Here is a 15,469-nt window from a genome sequence, read left to right as displayed (position 1 = left end):
TTATTGGTGACTTGTACAACTCGTATCACAATCCATACATACATCAGTTGTATAAAGCACATTTATACATTCATTGCCCTCATCATTCTCAAAACATTTGCCCTCCACTTAAGCTCTTGGCATCAGCTCCTCGTTTTTCCCACTCCCTCCCCACTCTCTCCGCTCATGAACCCTTGATAATTTATAAATTATTATTTTGTCATATTATTTTGTCACACTGTCCGACGTCTCCCTTCACCCACTTTTCTGTTGTCCATCCCCCAGGGAAGAGGTCATATGTAGATCACTGTAATTGGTTCCCCCTTTCTACCCCACCATCCCTCCACCCTCGTGGTATCGCCACTCTCACGACTGATCCTGAAGGGATCATCCACCCTGGATTCCCTGTGTTTCCAGTTCCTATCTGTACCAATGCTCTGGTCTAGCCAAATTTGTAAGGTAGAATTGGGATCAAGATAGTGGAGCGGGACAAAGCATTTAGGAACTATAGGAAAGTTGTAATGTTTCATCATTGCTACACTGCACCCTGACTGGCTTGTCTCCTCTCTGCAACCCTTCCTTAAGGGGATGTCCCGTTTTTTACAGATGGGTTTGGGTCTCCACTCTGCACTCCTCCTCATTCACAATGATATGATTTTTTTTTGGTTTTTTGATGTCTGATAACTGATCCCTTCAGCACCTCGTGATCACACAGGCTGGTGTGCTTCTTCCAAGTGGGCTTTGCTTGTTTACTTTCAAGTCTTTAAAAAATATTTTATTTTTTATCCAGTAGCCTACAAATGGGCTTTGGGTCTCTACTCTGCACTTCCCCCCTCATTCACTATGGTAAGATTTTTTGTTCTGTTGATGCCTTATACCTGATCCCTTCGACACTTCATGATCACACAGGCTAGTGTGCTTCTTCCATGTGGGCTTTGTTGCTTCTCAGCTAGATGGCCGCTTGTTTACTTTCAAGCCTCTAAGACCCCATATACTATATCTTTTGATAGCTGGGCACCATCAGCCTTCTTCACCACATTTGCTTATTCACCCGCTTTGTCATCAGTGGTTGTGTCGGGAAGGTGAGCATCATAGAATGCCAATTTAATAGAAGAAAGTATTCTTGCATTGAGGGAGTACTTGAGTGGAGGCCCAATGTCCTTCTGCTACCTTAATACTAAACCTATAAATATATGCACATAGATCTATTTCCCCATCCTCATATATAAATATATTTGCATATGTACATGTCTTTATCTAGACCTCTATAAATGCCCTTGGCCTCCCAACTCTTTCCTCTATTTCCCTTGACTTTCATCCTTTCCCACTATCATGCTTACTCCCCACCAGGGTTTCAGCAATTCCTCGTTGTTAGATTACCTGTGATCATGCCCTACCAGGCCTCCCACACCCTCCTCACCAACAATTTGGATCACTTGTTGTTCCCTTGTCTTTGGGTTTGTTAACACCACTACCTTTACCCACACCTCCCCCTCTCCCTTCCATGTCCCACTGGAAATGTCAGTCCCATTGTTTTCTTCTCCAGATTGTTCATCTAACCTAACTTATTTAGATCTGTGGAGATAATAACATGCACAAAAACAAGAAAGAGCAAAACCAAGCAATAATATACAACAAAAACAAACCAATGACAAAAAACAAAACACTATAAAAAAGAAAAGCTTGTAGTTAACTCAAGGATCATTTGTTGGCCTTTAGGAGTGTTTTCCAATACAATCTGTTGGGGCACCACGACCTGGCCCCAAAGTCCGCCTTCCCTGGGGACTTCACCGGTTCATTCCCTTGCTGTTCTGTTGCACCCCCTTAGTGTTTTGCCTCGGTGTGGCAGGATCAGATTGGGTGCAGTTCCCACACTGTGCGTCCGGTGTTGTCATCTATAGAGCTATGGGTCAGTTAGGGGCGTCATGTCTCATAGTGGGGCTGGCCATGTGGTCCTCTCTGTGGACTGACTGCTCTAATTGGGAACATCATCCTCAAGGCCTGGTGGGCCAGGATGTGCTCCACTCTCTCCTACTCCCCCTTCATCTGCTCCCGTGTGCTCTAATCATATATGTCCCTCTCCAGGAGCTGCAGATTTAATGCCGTCTTTTGAAATAAATTCTTCTGGGGCGTATTGCCTTTTCTTTCACCCAAGTTTAAGCTACTTGACTTCTGCTCTACTTAAGAAGTTCTGTAACTGCACTACTTTTTTCTTTACGATTATCCTCTTTACAAATTGATACATCTGGTTTCCTATTTTCAGTCTTAAAATTTACTCTGGATACTTCTTATCTGGCTCTGACTTTTGGGTGAGGTTATCATGAATGTTAATTTCAGATTGCTGTCTGCTGTTGTTGGTTTTATTTCTGAAGAGTTTCCTTAGTATTTCTTAGAAGGTTGGCTCGGTTTTTACAAATTCCCTTACTTTCTGCTTATTTGGAAATGGCCAACTTTGCCTCAGTATCTAAGCGACTGTTTTGCTAGGTATATGGCTCTTGGTTGGCATTCCCCACCAGAGTTTTATGTACGTCATCCCATTGCTTTCTATCCTACTTTTTTCTTCTGAGAAGTTAGACTTAGGACTGCTGGTTTTCCTTTGTTGGTAGCTTGCACTTTTCTGAGCTGCTCTCCAGATTCCTTTGTTGTGTTTGGTTCTAGAAAGTTCGATTATGATACATTGTGGTGATTTTCTTTTGAGGTCTCTCATAAAGCTTTGTTTAGCTTCGTCAATATATTCTTATTTTCCCTTCTCTCCAACACAGTTTGAAATTGTTTTTCTGTGCTTTTTGTTGTTTCTTCCTGTTCTGGAATTTGAAATATGTACAAGTTCTTCCTCTTGATGGTATCCCACATAATTCTTAAGCTTTCCTTGGATTTTTTTATTCCTTTTTCAAAAATTGTTTTCTAGCAGATTAGTAATGAGAGATTTATGTTGAAATTCACTAACTCATCCTTTAATGATTCAGTTAATATTTACTTCTGGAATCTTGGTATTAACCTTTTTGATTTATATTTTTTGTTTTTCATATCTCTAATTTTACTTTTATTCTTTCAGTTAATAATTGTACTTGTTATATAATCTGGTGTCAAAAAATCTGGTGTCAATTTGAGGATTAAGCGTGTAGGGGTCGAGTATAGGCTCTCAATCAGGATACTCTGCTCACTTCCTTGGAGACTCTCTACGGACAAGGCTGACTCCCTGTGAGATATTCCTGAGGAGAAGCCACATGGACCTGCCCTGATGCAGCTAGAACCCTGGACCTGGAGCAGCCTCATGGAGACCTCTGCCAGCATTGGGAAGTTTACAATGCCACTGGGTCCAAAGACTTTCTAACCGCTAACCTGTGGTCGTCCTGCATTCAACATCATTGCATGTGTTTTGTGAGTCTGAAGAGGACTTTATAGATTGGTATTGGACATATGGGCTAATATTGGACTTATGGACTTGATCTGGACTGGGTTGGGATGTTTTCTTAATGGAAAATTGCCCTTTATATAAAGCTCTTTCTTATACACATATGAGTTTCTATGGATTTGTTTCTCTACTTGGTTTAACACAGTACTGTTTTTCTGAATTCTTTTTTTTTTTACTTGCGTGTCTTTTCTCTGCAACTCTCTTTATCTTTATTTATTGAAAGTCCTTATATATCATTCTTTTTATTTCCCTATGAGGTATTTATAATGATATTTAATCTTAAGGGAGTTTTAGGCTCTGTAATTTGGTTGTTTAATGGGGTCATTCTATTTTGTTTCTTCTTGTGAACTAAAAATGTCTACTTTCTTCAAGGCATTGTGTTTTGTTTTATTTGTAGTCAATGCTGGTGTATTTTAAGGCTTTCCATACCTATTTCCTCACTTTTTCTATAGCACAATTGAGGGTGGATCACTCAACACCAGTGTTCAGTAATATCTGTTGATGATTAGATTGAACAAGAGTGAGTAGTGGTCCTTACCTGTTGCTTGGGGCTGTAGAAGGAGTGTTATTGGCAAAGGTTATTTATTCTTGGATGTGACATGATAAAACAAAAAGTAAAAAATGAGAAAACAGACAAAACAACAACAACAAAAAGAAGCAGCAGCAAATGATACAGAAAAATGAACACACAATGGGAATCAGCAACAAGAAAAAAGAATTTAATAAGTAATAAAAAGGAAGAGAAAAAGAAAGACAAAATACCATTAGCAAATTTAAGGAGTGGGGGGTGGGATAAAGAATAGTGAAGAAAGAAGAAAAGGAAGAAAAACAATAAAAATAGGAAAGCATAGAAAGAAAGCATAAAAAAGACAAGCAGAGTGAGGAAAAATACAACAAAATAAAGCAAAACCCAAAAGGCACTATATCTGTGACATGGCTCTGAGAAGTGGAAACTGGGCCTGGATGGGACAGGACACCTAGTACGTTTGGCATCTTCTGCTAGCCATGGGGTGCTCATGGGATGGGGTGGTGAGTGTGTTGATGAGGAGAAATACTTGGTCCCAGAAGGAGCACCGGTGGACCGAGATGTTGTCTGAGGTTAGGGCACCTGTTTCAGAAGTAACTTGTGCTGGTTCATAAGGTGGTTCAGGTCAGGTCCTTGTTATCAGTAAGAACTGTTTTCTGAAGTAGAGAGGGCAGCTGGGTGTAGGGCATCTAGTTATGGAAGGAATTCCGCCCATCTAGTTGTCGGCAGTCTGATTAGGGGTAGTTCAGACTCCTCCAGATGCTAGAATAGTATACCTGGTGCACGACCCATGGCAGCAGGAGTTGTGGGGATGAGTTAATGACCATGCTTGTGGTCACCAGAAGAGTGTGGGTACAAGGGAGGATCACACCTTTCTCATTTCCCAGCCATTGATATGTGTGTATATTGTCAGGTTGCTGTCATGACTGAATGTTGCTTACAAAAGTTCAAGATGGCCATGCTGCATAATGCTAACCAACAATTCCATTTATCTGTCACTGCTTTTGTTCAGCTTCTTTGCCTAGTTTGTATTCAAATCGTTTCACGCCCCTTTTCTTTTGAAGCTCATATTTCTTTGTTTCTTTTGGTCTCTCTTGCTTTGTACAGAGGGGCTGTGTAGGGTATCTACTTACTCTGCCATCTTGTTGGAAGTCCTGAGCCCTTTTTTAAATGAATCGAAAAGTTCAGAGACTTAAAGCAATTTGAGTGGAAAGTCCTAGAAATTTTTACGATTTATCTCCAAACTTTTACATTTAGTTTGACTGTAGATATTTCAACTAATTAAAAATTTAAAAAGAAATTTGCTCAGCCTTTTCTCATGTTCACCTTGATATACAGTAGTTTTGACATTTGAGGTCACGTGCTGCTGTTTTCCTGTACATTTTATTTAACAAACTGCTGTAGAAGATAGAACTGTCATAAACAAGTGTGGGAGCTAACTCGACAGACCATGATGATATGGGTGTATGTTATCCAGAAGTGCCTACCTACCTGCACTGCAGAGTATTAGGGTATAAAGAACAATTCAAGTAGTTCATGGAAAAATGGAATGAACAGATATTGTAATTTCCTCATGAGGTTTTGGAATCCCTTATAGATATCCATGGGTTCTTTATGTGAAGTTCAGTTTAGAGTGTTTCTAATCATAACCAGTTGGTGTTGAATCTAATCTGACTCAGGGTAACTCCATGTGTGTTCGCATAGACGTGCTTCGAAGAGTTCGTAATGGCTGCTATTTCAGAAGTGCATCACCAGGCCTTTCTTCTGAGGCTCCTCTGGGTGGACTTAAACTGCCATTCTTTCAGCCAGCAACTGATTGTGCATTGTTTTTTACCACTTATGGACTCTAAAATTTATGATTATATTTAATACACTTATGGCTAGATTAATTTTTCTTAATTTATTTTTTAGCGTTTCTGTATTACTGAAGGATATTTCAGAAAACCTGTGTTCATTGAAGAAGATACTACTTGGTTCTACCAACACTGAGACAGATTGGATGCCTAACAGTAATTCTGACTTGTCATTGGAAGATCCAACTTCATCTGTAATACAACAGGAAGAAAAAAAAGAACATAAAATGCTTTCTAAAGTTATAGAGGACACATGGAACACCCGACTTGATCATTTAAATAAACATGAGAGGGAAAGTGTACTTGAAGATGACGTGAAACAAGAAGAAGATGGATATGAAATTGAAACAGAAAACAATAAATTGAAAGTTAATTCAAAAAGAAATTGTTTGATGTCATTAGACATTACGGAATATGAACTCCAACTCTTGGAGCAGCAGGCTGAAGAAGAAAACATCGGTGATGCTATTTACACAGCTTCTGAGGTACTAACTAAATAAAGAGTAAAGAATGTTCCATTCGATGGCATTCAGTGCCGTTGCAATTTTATTTAGTGCCACTACCGTCTCTTCTACGATCAGAACTTTTTCTTTATCTGGGAAGAATACCCTGTACACTTTGGTATCTCACCGCCATCGAGTTGATTCCCTCTCAAAGAGACCCTATAGGACAGGGCAGAACTGTTTCTTTGGGTTTCGGAGACTGTAGCTTTTCTTTTTTTTAATCGTTTTATTATTGGCTCATACAACTCTTACCACAGTCCATACATACATCAATTGTGTAAAGCACATCTGTACATTCATTGCCCTCATCATTTTCAAAGCATTTGCTCTCCACTTAAGCCCTTTGCATCAGGTCCTCTTTTTTCCCCCTCCCTCCCCGCTGCCTCCTCCCTCCTCCCTCATGAGCCCTTGATAATTTATAAATTATTATTTTGTCATATCTTGCCCTATCCGGCATCTCCCTTCACCCCCTTTTCTGTTGTCCGTCCCCCAGGGAGGAGGTCACATGTAGATCCTTGTAATCAGTTCCCTCTTTCCAACCCACCCTCCCTCTACCTTCCCAGTATCGCCCCTCACACTCCTGATCCTGAAGGTATCTTTTCACAGGAGTAGAAAGCCTTCTCTTTCTCCCTTGGAGTGGCTGTTGGCTTTGACCTGCTGGCCTGTGGTTAACAACCCAGTGTGTAACCAGTTATACCACCAGGGCTCTTTCACGCCCATTCCTCTCTTCCCTCATCCTTTTGGAATTGCTACCCTGCTTTCTGTCTCTTTGCATTCGCCTGTTTTGGATTGTACATAAAAAAGGGAATCAGAAACTGTGACCTTTTGAATTTGGCTTTTTTTCAAGTTGTTGTTTTCCAGGTTTGTCCAAGATGTACCATGTATCAGAACCTTATTTAATTGTATGACTGCATAGTACTACTATATTGTATGTGTCTACCACATTTTGTTTATCCATTCATCTGGGTGTTTGGATATCATTAAGAGTGTTGCACATGTATGCACAAGTTTTAGTGGGGACCTAGGTTTTTATTTCTGTTGAGTATCTGGGATTGCTGGATCAAATGGGATTTAAATGTTTAACCCTTGGAGAAACCACTGAACTGTTTTCTTTTAATTTTTTGCTCTGATAATTATTGGTATGTTTCTTTGTTCTTTAAGGGCCTATTTAAAATTTTAAAGTAATTTTATTTTCTATAAATTTATTTAAAATGTTTTCTTTAATTTTTTTTCTTTTTTCAATCATTGTTTTTATTTGTATTTGGTCGTTGTTGTTGTTGGGTTGCTTACTTATCTAAGATAGGCGTGGGAAGCCAGCTCCAGGATAAGGCCATGGGACTACCGGGCCCAGAGGAACTGGGGTGAGAAGAAGGAGAGGGAAGGGAGCAGTGAGCAAACAATGCCATAGAACAACTAGGGAATTAAAATCAGCAACAACGGGTGCATGGAGATCTTCGGGGTGTTGGAGCAACAGCAGTCTAGCTGAGAGGGATTACTGAAAGGTGGCAGTAGAGTGAGCATGATGGTGGGACAGGAGGAAGGTGAAAGCAAGCAGAAGAACCCTCTAGGAAGCAAAGATGCAGAGAGATATAAGCATAGGTGTGTACATATGTTAACAGATTAATTAATAAAAGTGGAGGTATTGGCCCATGAACCTATATTTAGATGGTAAGACACTGAGGTTGTGTGTGGACATTGACCTCTGCTCATGCCCTCCCTCAATGCAAGAACACTTTGTTTTAACAGCTTGGCATTCTGTGATGCTCACCCTCCCAGCACAATCGCCGAAGACAAAATGGGTCCATAAGCAAATGTAGTGAAGAAAGCAGATGGTGTTTGGCTAGCAAAAGATATAGTGTAAGGGGGCTTAAAGGCTTGAAGTTAAAGAAGCGGCCATCTAGCAGATATGGAAGAAGCACACCAGTCTGTGCTATTGGGACTGGGTCACAGACACCAGAAGACCCATAACAAACAAAAATAACCATTGCTGAGAATGATGGGGTTTGGAGGAAAGACCCAAAGTCCGTCTGAGACAATAGGACATCCCTCACAGAAGGGTCACAGGAAAGAGATGAGTCAATCAGGGTGCAGTAAAGCACCAGTGAAACACACAATACTACTCTGGTTTCTTGAGGCCTCCTTGCCCTCCACTATCATGACTCTAGTCCTGCCTTTCACTGCGGGCTAGTCTGGAGCATGTGCACAGGTACTGATAAGACATAAGAGCTCATGACACACGGAAGCCAGGAATAGGAATGGGAGTTTTAGTACTAGAAGGGCAGGGAGAAAGTGGGGAGAAGAGGGGAAGAAGGGGGGGACTGATCATGATGATCAACACATAATCGGTCCCTCTACCCCCCCACCAGGGGGACGAACAAGAGAAACCATGGGGGAAGGGAGTCCGCAGTCTGTGTAAGATAGGAAAATAATAATTATAATTTATCAAGGGGCCATGTGGCGGAGGGAGGGAGGGAAAACAGAGGAGCTGACACCAAGGACTCAGAAAGCAAATATCTAGAAAATATCTAGAAAATAATGATGGCAACATCGGTACAAATGTGCCTGCCACAATTGAGGTCTGCATTGTTACAAGAGCCGTAAGAGCCTCAAAATGTGAAAAAAAAACAACAAAATACCAAAAAACGTCGTATTTTGAAAGTCAATGAAAGTTACACTTTTTCCCCCTACTTCCATTTTAATACTAGGCATTTTTGTTTGAGTTTTCCTCTGTATTTTTTCTTTCTGGATTTCCAACCGACTTGATTTCTGGGCACTGTCACATTATTGTGAATGTTCCTCATATCTGATCTTTGACAATAAAACTGAATAAGTAACGTATTTGATACTTTTTCAAATCTATAGGTCTTATAAAATAATTAAACTCCTTATTGCAAAGTAGTTTGTAATGCAATTCAAATTCTAGCCCTCCACTACCTCGCTTTAATACTCCTCTTCCACGTTTCCAAGGAGCCCTTATTGAAACATCCAGTTTAACATCACTTAACTAAAATTAGATTTGTCTTTTTAACTTAGTTTTGCTGAAGGTTAATAATTAAGCCAATGTTTTCTTTTCCTACTTTTATTTTAATACTAGATATTTTTGTTTGGATTTTGATTTGCTACTTTGTATCTCATTTAGAGTGATTTTATTTATTGTCTGTTTATTTTGTGTACATGTGTGCCTTCCTACCTACCTACCTACCTACCTACCTACCTACCTACCTACATCTGTTGATAGCATTTTTGAGTCATAGACATGTGTAAATGTAATTGTTAGAGAAGTACGAAGTTTTCAAAAGGTATCTAGAATATAAAGCTTTATTTTGTAGAGAAGAGAGCGTGTGAGTTACTTCTACTGAAAGCTAATGTTTTAATACTTTTTTGTTGTTGTTACAGCATTTATCTTCTAAAAATAAGGAAGAGGATGTATCTTATGTAATAGAAAGTGATGAAGATTTAGAAACAGAGATGGTTGAGGTAAGTTTGAAACTATGGAAAATTTCTTCATGAAACTTTAATTGAAGTAAAATATTACCTACTTCTAAGCCAGCTTTCAGCCTAATGGAGTTCTACTAATTATATAACATTAGAGTTCATATTTTCTGATTGATATTTTATAGAATGATGTTAATTTATTTCTGTTGTCTGTGTTCCCTCTTATGTTATTTGTTTTAAGAACTTATAATTGTGTTTTAGGTATTATTTAATTGTGAATAAGATTTATAGAGCAGGTCATCAGTTTGACATTCAACAATTCATACACATCCACCGCATTCCCTTCAGTGTACCATCACGTATCCCATTTTGTCCTTCTGTTTCTTGTTCCCACTCTTCCTCTTTTCCTAACCCCGAGCTTTGTCTTTGGGTAAAGGCTGCCCTTTGTGTCTTACTTGGTTGATTATTCTAACATGGGAGAGAAAATTCAGTTCCAGACCTGCAAAGGCCTAAGGGCCATAAATTTGGGCCCATAGTTGATCTGATCAGTAAACTATTTTCTCTTATGATTTTGAGTATGTTCTACATTTTTTTCTACCACTTTCCTGGACCTTCTAAGGTGATCTTTTAAGAGCGTTTGCAGTAGTAGCTAAGCAAGATCTAGTTATTCTGATTTCAGGGCTGTAGAGACAGATGTTTGCATGGTTCATTACTTCATTGGACTAATTGTTTCCATGTATATTTTGATTTTCACCACTTCTATTTTCTGGATGAGGAAAGACAATTAGTTGCACCTTAGATAGCTTCTCATTAGCTTTAGAGATCCCTGTTACTAAATTGGGTCTCCATTCAAGTACTCCCTCAATGCAAGAACACTTTGTTCTAGTAAACTGGCATTCCATGATGCTCACCTTCCAAACATGATCGCTGAAGCCAAAGTAGATGCATAAGGAAATGTGGTGAAGAAAACTGATGGAGCCCGGCCATCAAAAGATACAGCATCTGGGGTCTTAAAGGCTTGAAAGTAAACAAGCTGCCATCTAGCTTAGAAGCAAAAAAGCCTACATGAAAGAAGCACACCAGCCTGTGAGATCACGAGGTGTGAAAGGCAGGTATCAGGCACCAAAGAACCAAAAATCATAACATTGTGAATGAGGGGGACTGTGGAATGGGGACCCAAAGCCCATCTGTAAGCAACTGGACATCCCCTTATGGAAGGGTCGCAGGGAGGAGACGAGACAGTCAGTTTATTGTAGCAATAATGAAACATACAACTTTCCTCTCATTCTTAAATGCTTCTCCCCACTTCCCCCCCCCCCACTATCATGATCCCAATTCTACCTTACAAATCCGGCTAGACCAGAGGATGTACACTGATACAGATAGGAACTGGAAACACAGGGAATCCATGACAGATGATCCCTTCAGGACCAGTGATGAGAGTGGCAATACTGGGAGGGTGGGTAGGGTGGAAAGGGGGAACCGATTGCAAGGATCAACATATGCCCTCCTCCCTGGGGGATGGACAACAGAAAAATGGGTTAGGGGAGACGTTGGACAGTGTAAGATGTGACAAAATAATTGATAAATTATCAAGGGTTCATGAGGGAGAGAAGTGTGAGGAGGGAGGGGGAAAATGAGCTGATGTCTAGGGATAAAGTGGAAAGCAAATGTTTTGAGAATGATGAGGGTAATGAATGTACAAATGTACTTTACACAATTGATGTATGAATGGATTGTGATGAGTTGTATGAGCCCTCAATAAAATGATTAAAAAAGAAAGAAAGATCCCTGTCAGTACTCAACAAAGTAGAATATCGAACATCCTCTTTGTGAGCTATGTTACGTTAATTGGTCTTAATGTACTGTGAGGCTGTGGTCCTGAACCCCCAGGCCCAGTGACATATTTCACTTTCTCTTAAGCTTTTTGTAGAATATGAGTAATAATTAAGCTCTCCACTGTTGGAATAGATTTTTAAAATTTTTGTTCTGGTACATTACCTTGTGATTTGTCATTCTAGTGTTATATATATATATATATATATATATATATATATATATATATATATATACACACACACACCTTTCTTTTGATTTGTTTTATTTACTGTAGACATTTTCTCTTTATTTTGTGTGATTTTTTTTCTAGAGTTAAAGTAGATTAATTTTCCCGTTTATAATCAAAATTGAAAGTGGCATTTTATAACATATTTTCCAACCCTTCATCCAATCCCTAGCTTTTTTGGGTATTGAGAAAGAAAAGCCAGTTTAAACAAGTTAGGGGGAAGCAATGAAGAAATATAGATGTTCACCACTATATTTATTTTTATGCCTCTCCTTTAGATTATTGTGATTTTTCTTTTCTCTGAAATGAAATTAACTTCCTGATGCTTTAGTGTAAGTGCAGAATGCTGGGTAGTAAGTGAGAATTTGGACTCAATTCTAATGTGGGTCGAACCCAAGCATTTCTATTTATTAGCTGTGCACGTTTGAGCAAGTCACCTTGTCTCTTTGTTTCTCAGCTAATAATTGAAATTATTAAATAAGGTGGTGCTTATAAAGAACTTAATATAGAACCCGGTACTTAGAAAGTGTTTAATTAGTATTAGTTAATAAAAATAATGTGTAGTAATAACTATTAGTTATAATAACAATAATGGAATAATATAGGATTATAGTTCTTTATTGATTAACTGTTTCTCTTCAGAGTATTTTCACATAATGCATTTCTTGAATATCTGTCGACTTTAGAAACATAAAGAGGAGACATCAAAAATGTGATGAAAAAAATTGAAAGAAAAGATAACAGAATTTTTCATTGATTTTTTTTAAAGCCCACTTATTAATTGAACCTCTCACAAGGCAATCTGGATGCCCATAACAGAGAACTTTATTTTTCAATTGATTTTCTAAATATATTGGAGGATTGAATAAATTAGAAACCAAATTCTTCTCCCCTTTTAAAACTTTCCCTAGCTGTAATGAGTACTTAAAAAAAAATTAGTCACATTTGTTAAACGAGTAGTTAAGTGAAAAGAGAAAATGAGAACTGCCATTTAATAACTTGTTACTTCTCAGTACTAGAATTTACAGCTGAAACAACTTAAACATTCAGTGTGCTTATAACTGATAATCTTCATTTAAATCAGTGGTTCTTAAAAAGAAACAAACAAGTAAATAAATCAGTGGTTCTATTGTGCCTTTACTCAAGTACTCCCTCAATGCAAGAACACTTTTTTTTCTATTAAATTGGCATTCTATGATGCTCACCTTCCTGACATAACTGCTAAAGACAAAGCAGATGAATAAGCAAATGTGAAGAAAGCTGATGGTGCCCAGCTATCAAAAGATATAACGTCTGGGATCTTAAAGGTTTGAAGGTAAACAAGCAGCCATCTAGCTGAGAAGCAACAAAGCCCACATAGAAGAATCTCACCAGCCTGTGTGATCATGAGGTATCGAAGGGATCAGTTATCAGGCATCAAAGAACCAAAACTCATATCATTGTGAATGAGAATGAGTGTAGAGTGGAGACCCAAAGCTCATCTGTAGACAACTGGACATCCCCTTGCAAAAGGGTTATGGGGAGCAGACAAGCCAGTCAGGGGAGCACCAGTGAAACATACAACTTTCCTCTTGTTCTTTAATGCTTCTTCCTTCCCACTATCATGATCCCAATTTTGCTTTACAAACCCTGCTGGACCATAGGATGTGCACTGGTACAGATAAGAACTGGAAACAGGAAATCCAGGACAGATAAACTCCTCAGGACCAACAATGAGAGCAGCGATGCCAGGAGCATAAGAGGAAAGTGGGGGAGAAAGGAGGAACTGATTACAAGGATCTACATATAACCTCCTCCCTGGGGGACGGACAACAGAAAAGTGGGTGAAGGGAGACGTCGGACAGTGCAAGATATGACACAATAATAATTTATTAATTATCATGGGTTCGCGAGGTAGGGGGGGCTTGGGAGGGAGGGGAAAATGAGCTGATACCAAGAGTTCAAGTAGAAAGCAAATGTTTTGAGAATGATGATGGCAACAAATATAAAAAAAAACTGTGCTTGACCCAATGGATGTATGCATGGATTGTGATAAGAGTTATATGAGCTCCCAATGAAATAATAAATCAGCGGTTCTCAACCTGTGGGTTGCGACCCCTTTAGGGGTCAAATGACCCTTTCACAGAGGTTACCCGATTTATAACAGTAGCAAAATTACAGTTATGAAATAGAAATGAAAATAATTTTATGGTTGGGGGGGATCACTACAACATGAGGAACTGTATTAAAGAGTCGTGGCATTAGGAAGTTTGAGAACCACTGATTTATTTAAGTAAGGTTAGGAACCTAAACTTATTCCTCCAGTGTCCCCTTTTTAAGAATAATAAACCAAAACAACAACTTAGTATCCTCTTGGTAATGAATAACTTTTGCCCTATTGCCCATAATCCGGGTTAAAGTGTAGGTATCTGCCTTTGCAGTTTGCTGTGGTTGTACCAGTTTCCCGCAGGGGCAGGATCACCGATTTTGAGGAACAGGGATTTGGATGGGGAAATCAGAAATTGTTAAGTCAAAATAAAAACAAATGACTTTATTCCACACGTTTAATATTCTTTTCCTAAAATCCTGTTTTCTTTTGAAAATCCCAGGACACATTTACATCTGATTACAGTAGAAAGCAAATGTTTTGAGAATGTTTCTAGCTGATTTATAGTTTAAAATTTATTTTAAGAAGTATGTGACTGATATATAAGATAGAGAAACTTATTACAAAATTAACACTGAAGCAAACTTTCATTGCAGCTTGGAAACTGAAACATTTCAATAATGGAAAATGTTTTAAATTATCTAAATACATAACTTATTATAGCTTTCTCCAGGGGCAGTTCATTATTTGCTATTAATGAACTCTGTTTATGCTGACAGTATCCATCTTTGGCCTTGTGCCTTAGCAACTCTTCGTGAATGCATGCTTTATATGGAGCACACATGTTCTTTTGTGGTATTGCTTCCACATCTGCTGGTTTTGAACAAAATTGTAGGCTCTGTTAATAGTACTTCCTTTGTGTTTGGTACAAAAGATGCTACAATGTCAGTGGTTTTGCGTTTGAAATTTGTTTTAAACTTCCAGTTTTTAGAAAACCTAAATAGTGACACGGTACAGCCAACTCATTCTAAATGCTTAGAAATGGAAAGGAATCTTCATCTTCCTACTGATGAAAATGAAGATGAAAATGAAGATACTGTCGGGGAAGAAGATGATGAGGAAGGTAAGTACTACAATATGTTTGAAATGTCTCACCTCTAATACTGCCACTGATTTTATTTAAGTGTCAGTTTTAAAATATTTTGCAAATCCAAGACTTTGTGGCTTATAATGAACAACTATGGAATATAAAATTGCCTTTATCCTTCAGTTCTTTCATCTTCATCAAGCACAGTTTTTTGTTAGTATTAGATATAGTCATAGATGTAGTGTATTGCTTGTTGGATGTGATCATGTGAAACTTTTCTTCTTAAATTTTTGTCTTAATGGAAGTCATAAGTAATCTTTTGTTAATTACTTATATGAAAGAGTTCTGTAAATGTGTAGCCAGCCCACATTCCTCCTGCCTTTTAAGTGCTTCTAATTTAAACAACAAAATGCCATTTTTTGTGGACTAATCATCAGACTGTGTATCATAACCATAGTAAAGAATGTATTACATGAACTTCCTATATTATTGAAGAGTAAACATTAGTGTTCTTTATGGA

The 15,469-nt window shown here is 38.5% G+C and overlaps 1 protein-coding gene across 3 annotated transcripts in view; it reads left to right on the top strand.

Annotated features, from left to right (window-relative positions):
• WRN (WRN RecQ like helicase) overlaps positions 1-15,469 on the top strand; it is a 156,117-nt gene that overhangs the window by 33,823 nt on the left and 106,825 nt on the right. For all 3 annotated transcript variants that reach the window (XM_075556718.1, XM_075556716.1, XM_075556717.1), the window contains exons 9-11: positions 5,832-6,258; positions 9,673-9,753; positions 14,847-14,985. In XM_075556718.1, the coding sequence (XP_075412833.1) occupies positions 5,832-6,258; positions 9,673-9,753; positions 14,847-14,985 (647 nt within the window). The remainder of the gene's footprint in view (positions 1-5,831; positions 6,259-9,672; positions 9,754-14,846; positions 14,986-15,469) is intronic.

Source organism: Tenrec ecaudatus, chromosome 8, assembly GCF_050624435.1.
Source record: "Tenrec ecaudatus isolate mTenEca1 chromosome 8, mTenEca1.hap1, whole genome shotgun sequence".
Taxonomy (NCBI): Eukaryota; Metazoa; Chordata; class Mammalia; order Afrosoricida; family Tenrecidae; genus Tenrec; species Tenrec ecaudatus.
The sequence above is the reverse complement of the archived record's forward strand: the minus strand, read 5'-3'. Positions and strand labels throughout refer to the sequence as shown.